At 44.6% G+C, this 6,809-nt stretch overlaps 1 protein-coding gene across 6 annotated transcripts; it reads right to left on the minus strand.

The window, feature by feature from the left end:
- Nucleotides 1–1,729: 1,729 nt before the first annotated feature.
- On the minus strand, nt 1,730–5,415 carry tent5d (terminal nucleotidyltransferase 5D). 6 transcript variants are annotated; one of them, XM_085904943.1, is made up of 4 exons: nt 5,110–5,415; nt 4,554–4,828; nt 4,342–4,370; nt 1,730–2,322 (listed from the first exon to the last, which is right to left on the minus strand). In XM_085904943.1, the coding sequence occupies exons 1-4, from the start codon at nt 5,413–5,415 to the stop codon at nt 1,730–1,732; spliced, it is 1,203 nt and encodes a 400-aa protein (XP_085761069.1). The 6 variants fall into 6 exon arrangements, with proteins under 6 accessions (XP_085761069.1, XP_085761040.1, XP_085761059.1 ...); XM_085904914.1 differs by lacking the exon at nt 4,342–4,370 and adding an exon at nt 3,412–3,430 and having other exon boundaries at nt 4,535–4,828; XM_085904933.1 differs by lacking the exon at nt 4,342–4,370 and having other exon boundaries at nt 1,730–2,357.
- Between the last annotated feature and the right edge of the window lie 1,394 nt (nt 5,416–6,809).

Raw genomic sequence — 6,809 nt, forward strand, 5'->3', positions numbered from 1 at the left:
TGTTTTCCATTGCACCATCATAATGTGACTGTTATGCTTACGTGGATCATTGCAGCACCAAATCATGTTTATAATGACACCTGAGCTATACAATGTTGTGGAACAAAGTCAGTGGCAAACAGGAAAAGAAAAAAAACAACAACCTTTTTTTTACCAATTTAGTTGATCTACATCTAAAATGATCTCTCTATTCAACTTGTTTTTTAGTTCCCCTTTATTTATTAAAATGTACATGAATAAATTACAACAAATTAGTACATTAAAGAAGACATCAAAACAGGCAGCAGTGACAGGAGTCAACAATTAAACATGAAAACTACAACCCAGGACCAAACCCACCCCACTAACAACCCAGTGGATTAAGATGAAGACTAATTTCTTTTAACGAGGCACTTGAGTTCCCTGCCCAACCATCTTTGGTCATAGGTTCTGTTGCTTTGTTTTAAATTAGATCCAAATTGTTATGGAATTAAATCATGTGGTTTCATTGAAAGAGTCAGTCGCTTCCACCGCTTCAGCCACATGCTTAGAAACTGACAACCCGTGTGGAATAAAATAAATGGTCAAGTAAGTCACATGACTACATACAAGACCACACAACAAAGGAATCCAGCACATTTTCTCACAGTTAACCTGAAAACAATGGATTGTATTCACACACAACATAGTGTAACCAAGATGCTGTACAGTCTATTACAAGGGCATTGTGTACAAGCAGTAGGATGAGTGTTGAGTATTATTTTGGAAAGTCTTGTAAAAATATATCAATTTCTATTCATTTAAAAGCCTTTGCATTGTGTCATATGTATCTGGTTGCTCATGCATTAACAGACTTCCCATAAACTTTACAATATGTGTGTAGTACATGCACGTAATTTGATTATAGCACTTCACAAACTGATCAATCCATTTTCATCGTCAAAATTTACTCTTCAATAAATAAAAGTTACATTAAAACGTCTTGGGAACATACATAGTTACACAGTATTTGGCAGTGAGAGAACAGTCCCATGTAGTCCATGCACAATACTATTCACAGGCAAGGTCTACATTCTAAACAAATGCAGTAAGAACACCACAGTAAGAACAGGAGAAGAACACATAGGAATTCCAAGGACCTGGAAGTACATTTTCATGTCCACAAAAGTCAGAAACTCATCTTTGGTCCCAGGTATGCCAAAGGGTTATGACTCATGGGTGCACAGCATTTTCAGGAATACTATCAGAATTTTTCCACACCTCTCCCAAAACCATTACTAATATTCTTGTTTCAACTTTAGAGTACAAATGGAAGTATAGCGGGCGGCATGGTGACGCACTGATTAGGACGTCTGCCTCACAGTTCAGAGGTTGCGGGTTCAATTGCACCTCCCTGTGTGGAGTTTGCATGTTCTCCCCATGCCTGCGTGGGTTTTCTCCAGGCACTCCGGTTTCCTCCTACATCCCAAAAACATGCTTGGTAAGCTGATTGAGCACTCCAAATTCCCCGTAGGTGTTAGTGTGGATGGTTGTTTGTCTCTGTGTGCCCTGCGATTGGCCGCCTACTGCATGATGACTGCTGGGATAGGCTCAAGCGGTACGGAAAATGAATGGATGGAAGTACAGCCCTGGGCATTCAATTTAAGGTCTGTTAGCGGCCATACCGTATTTCCATTCTCCACATCTTAGGTCACGGCAGGCAGGTTTTTCCTTTGCTGTCTTTTGCTTGACTTGCATGTTTTCTTTGCAGTTAAACTAGTCCCGTTTGTGTTTGCATGTGCAAGGGGTATGGCTGGTAAAGGAGAGTTGATGCGCCTTGGGGTATGTAGTAGCTGCAGTAGCTGGGTTCCGTTATATAGGGGTTGTTGTGCTCTGCAAGGTATGGCGCAGGCTGATAGAAACATGTGACCTGATCTGTGTTGGGGATAATGTTCTGCTCCCCAAGAACTTTCAGTGCGAGCACTGTGATCATGTTGAGAGTCTGGCGCCTTTCGTGGCCCATCAGGCACACCGTGCTGTCGTCAACCACGCGGCGAAGTGTCATTAGGTACTGGTACTTGCTTCTCTCCTCACCAATGAAGTGATTCTTCAAGTAAGAGAGGATCTTTCTCTGCTGCTCCTGTACATCAGGGAAATCAATGAAAAAGCGTGAGCACATGTAACGCTCCAGTGTCTTTATTTGAGTTTCACTGGCCGGTCGATAGTCCCTGACCAATAGGTTGCTGTATTTCAACAAGCCGCCACCTCGAATCTCCTCAGGATTTCTCGTGGCGATTAAGCGGTAGCGCAGGTGATCCATGGCAACCTCAAAGTCACCGTACATGCTCTCGGCCAGAACCTCGACTGCAGGGACAGAACCTGCCACCGGGGGAGCTGTGCTCTGTTCAGACGTGTCTGCAGTTGTTTTCCGGGCCTCTTTCTTTTCAGACCCTGAGCTCAGTGATTCATCTGTGTTTGGGGGGGCAGGTTCACTTGGGACTGTGCACTGAGAGTGGGGCAGTGCATGTGAGGGTGCGCTTGGGAGTGTGATTGGAAAGGAGACAGGCTCCGGAGTCAACATAGAAACATAAGTCTGCTCTATCTTATTATCAACTTGCAAGGCGGGGACTTGGTGCAGGGCGGAGGGCGCGCCAATCTGTTCATCGCGGTCCGATTTGTCGATCAAAGGCCCTGACTGTGAGGATATCTGAAACACGGCATCCTCCGATTCTACCGGAGGAGTGAAGCAGAGGAGGGGAGGGCTGAGGCATGGGGAAGGAGGAGTTAGGCAGACAGGGGGAGGGCTGAGGCTGAGCATAGGTGGTGTGAGGTAAGGAGGTGAGCTGATGCAGGACGATGTAGGGCTGAAGCCTCGGGACGGAGAGCTGTAACTAGTTGCAGAGCTGGCGGTGCGCAGCATCGAAGATGAGAGGCAGTGAGAGGGAGGAGTCAGGCATGGCGGAGGGCTGAGGCTTGGGGGCGATGGGGTGAAGCACGGAGGCGAGAAACTGAGTGCAGGAGGCGGAAGACATGAAGCGAGGGGGGTGATACTGTGCGAGGAGGAAGGTGATTGGGGAGGGCTCTGTTCTTGCGGTAAGGTCTCTTCGTTGCTGCCATTCGGCTTTTCTAAGTAGTTTTCCTCTTCCTCATTGGTTTCAGCTTCTGAGGTACGTGCAGACTCTTGGGAATTTGGGCAAGATGTATCAATACATGAAACCAGTGAGGCCGGGCTGCCGGGAGATTCTCTTTGTGTCGGTTGCAAAGCCGTCTTTTCAGCAGAAGACTTGCTTTGGTCAGACGGTTGTAGTCGCTCCTCCTGGCTTTGAATATCTGCCACATGCAAACACTCTGTGATTAACTCAGAACAATCTGGATGCAGAGGTAGAATAGAAATTGGATCAGGGGTGGGATCCGGAGTGGAGAGGAAATCCCGATTTGATGGGGTAAGGTCACTGCTTGGATTACTTTCAGGCTGAGGGATTGGTGTAATTGAGAGTGTAGCTTTTGTGGAGTCTGAACCAGAAGCCGTTTCAAGACTGGACTCAAGTCTAAGCTTTCCATGAAGGTCAGGTTCAGGACTTGAGGAAGAGTTTGAATCTAAACTGGAATCCATTAGCGAGTCACTCTCAAAGACTGGAACGGAGGTAACCTTCCTACACATCCTTCGTGGAGGTTTAGGAGATGAGTGCTTAAGCACCACCATATGAGCGAGTCTTTCTGAGACCTTACAAGAAGGAGAACTAAATGCTTTTTGGTCAAGGCCGGGAGCTGCAAGTGTGTCCTGAGTATCTGCCGATCTGTCGGGTATGCTGTTTGTTTCCAAGGTGCTGTCATCATGTGAAAGCGGTGAGGTGGAGATGGAAAAGAAACAGTCACCATTTTCTTCTGCTGATATCTGACTTTTTTCGACATCTCCTCTAATCTCTGCATCCATTAACAAGTCAATGGTGACTTTGTTTTCATTCTCCGAAGTGTCGTCTCCCCTCACTTGAGAACAGGCGGCATTATCTGAGTTATACAAACATCGTGTTTCATCTTTTACACACTCATCTAAATTCTTTGAGGTCTTTATGTTGGCAAATGAATCTTTGCTGTCACAGTTGTCTGTCGGTCTTGCAGACTTTGTCAGTCCCATTTTCTCAACGACTACTTCCTGTTTCTGATTTAAAAGTATCAGTGCCAAGCGCTCTGAGCATTCCGTTAAATCTGAGGGCTGCGCCTCGTCTTTGAGTTTATACTCGTCCTCGTTGGTCTTTGCGGTTGGTTTCTCTCCTGCGATCGCTCTTGAAGATGCCTTCCCGGGTAGTTTGGGTTCATTAAGGTTTTCTTGGTGCTCTTCCAGCTCTCTGGGTGCTTTACCTTTGTTAACAACTTCCTGTGTACAGTGTGTTGTTGATTGCATTGTATTTTCACTCCCGTGCATCTCATCTTTCCGTTCCGTGTTGGTACTGTCAGTCCCTTTCGCCGAAAGAGATCCATTTTCAAATTTCAATTCTTCAGTTCTTTCCGTGCTACCCTGCTTATTAAGAAGAGAAGAAGCATCTTTACTCTCGACCTCTTGGTCCTTCAGCGTAACATTAAGTTTGTGCTGCGACTCCTGCAGGTAGGACTCGAGAAGACGATCCAAAATGATTTGGAAGGAATCAACGCTGAACTCAAACTGCCTCCTGAGTATACTAACAAATTTGAGCTCCAGGTTTTTGCCGCTGTTGTTTGACAATGAGATGAGGCTCCAGCGGTCCTGCTCATTAAAGACTTTGACCATCTTCTGGACGTAGGCCTCTTTCATTGTTGCACTGCTGATCCTCTCTCGGTTGACCCCCGCCGGCAGGCAGTCCAGCAAGCAACCAAGCACTGATTCTTTGATCACCTGTGGTAAAATTGAAACACGTTGACAAGGACTAGAAATAATGACTGCAATATTGCCTGCGATATTAGGCTTTGTCTTCCGGTGTAATTCACTTACAAATATTAAAACCAATTCACACTTGTTGGTGAAATAAATTGTGATGGAATTAGTTTAGATTTAAATTGTTTCTGTCAAAATGAAAAGCAAAAGAATCAATACTGCTGTCTGACAGAGTAACTGTGCTAAATGGAAATAACAGTACACCTTATTTGACTGGCTGTTTCTTTTATGTGGAGACATACCTGGAATTCCTCCTGACTGGGCAGCTCCACCCCAAAAATAATATCCAGGTCTTTGTAGCTCATTCTGTTGTCTTGGACCAGAACATGGCTTGCCGTGGAGCCATTTAGGCGCACGTCTCTGACTATGATGCCTTGCTTCCGCAGACTAGCCCGCACAGCGATGATGATGTCTCGAGGGCGGAGCTCCAGAGTTGGGAAGTTCCCACGGCCGTGGATGGGAACAATGTCTGACAAAACCTGATGGAGAACCGCCACTTGCTCAGGCTTCAGGCTGTGGAACCGCTGGCTGGGTTTGAGTTCAGACATGCTGCTGCCTTAAAAGAGGGGAAAATAACCATGGTGAGAGTGTATTTGTATTTAAACCAACAAATGTTTCACTCACTCTCCCATACGGATAGAGAAAGTGAGAGAGAGCCTCCCTGCCAGTCTGCTGTCTGCAAGTCACAGCTTGGCTGACAGCTTTTCCACGACGCCAATGTAGCTGCTGTGTTGACAAACTGACACGTGGTCATTCACAAAGCTTCTCCTTGCATAAATATGCCTCTCTGTCTGCTGCAACCCGATCGCAACAAATTAAGGAGAAGTGCTTCACTGGCATAATTGAATCTAGAATGCATAATGTACTGTGCCGGCATCCAATAAAACTTGGACTTTATTAAAATTCCTTCTTAGGCAGAAACATTATATGAATAAAGCATTTATTTGATATCTCTACTTAGCATACATGCTAATAAAAGCCAACACAAAAACTAATCATGTACATTGGTTGTGACAGCTGAAGTATTTACCATTTGATTGTTTCCACAAGCAGCGCAAGGGTTAAGCCCAATGAGTCACCGCCAGCCGACTTCATTAATCACACCGACGTCACAAATTAAGGACACACATCTGTTTTCATGTCTGTGTGCACGCAGCAGTCACGTATGCATATTTTACGAATAATAATTCCTACAGGAAAACCAAGCTATCCTGTTATCCCTTTGGAAATGGAGCAAATTAGTTGAGGGTTTGAGATCAGATTGCTCCTTGTTTGGTAATACATGCAAATCTCAACAAATGCACTTACAATGTTGGTCCGCTGTGGCAAATGATCCACATTTTTAAATATCTGAAATTACATTTGTCTACATCTGTGTCATTAGACGCGATGTGTTCTTGTGTGCATATGTCAAGTCCATGACTTTGACTGCGAAAATGTGATATGTTGCAGCCTATTATGATCTACTGTTTGGTTTCACCGACACTTGTCAGTTATTGCTAGAGCTGAATGCGACTGATTGCTGTGATTTTCCCAATACTTGAAAGGCAAACACTGGGATACAAATGAACAATAATGGGTTGCATTCTGACAGTCTTTTGTCAGACTTCAGAGTCTCTAACAACCACAAATACAGTAGACAGTCTTTACAAGTCTTGTAAACCATCTTGCCGTTTTCAGTAAACATGAATAATCTCTTTCATTGGGTAGACAACACATACTTCGTTCTCTAACAGTCAAAACAAAATACAAAAAAAACCTGTCTGGTGAATGACACTAACAGAGGTAATAAACATGGACCTTGATGTTGACACTGACCATAAAAACAATAAAACTACATGTTTGGAAAGCAAAGAGCCATTGCAGGATCTTAGGATATACAGCTGGCTCTGTTGTCTCTCTCTCCCCTTTCACACTCTTCTGCAAACTTGCAACCCGAGTG

The sequence above is a fragment of the Syngnathus leptorhynchus genome, chromosome 2, assembly GCF_054491065.1.
Source record: "Syngnathus leptorhynchus isolate UIUO chromosome 2, UIUO_Slep, whole genome shotgun sequence".
NCBI lineage: Eukaryota > Metazoa > Chordata > Actinopteri > Syngnathiformes > Syngnathidae > Syngnathus > Syngnathus leptorhynchus.

Excerpts from the sequence above, each read along its gene's own strand:
- tent5d (XM_085904913.1), bottom strand. The coding sequence starts at position 5,415 with ATGTCTGAACTCAAACCCAGCCAGCGGTTCCACAGCCTGAAGCCTGAG. Across the intron at positions 4,829-5,109 it reads CCAGTCAGGAGGAATTCCAG|GTGATCAAAGAATCAGTGCT; the intron begins GTATGTCTCCAC and ends ATTTTACCACAG.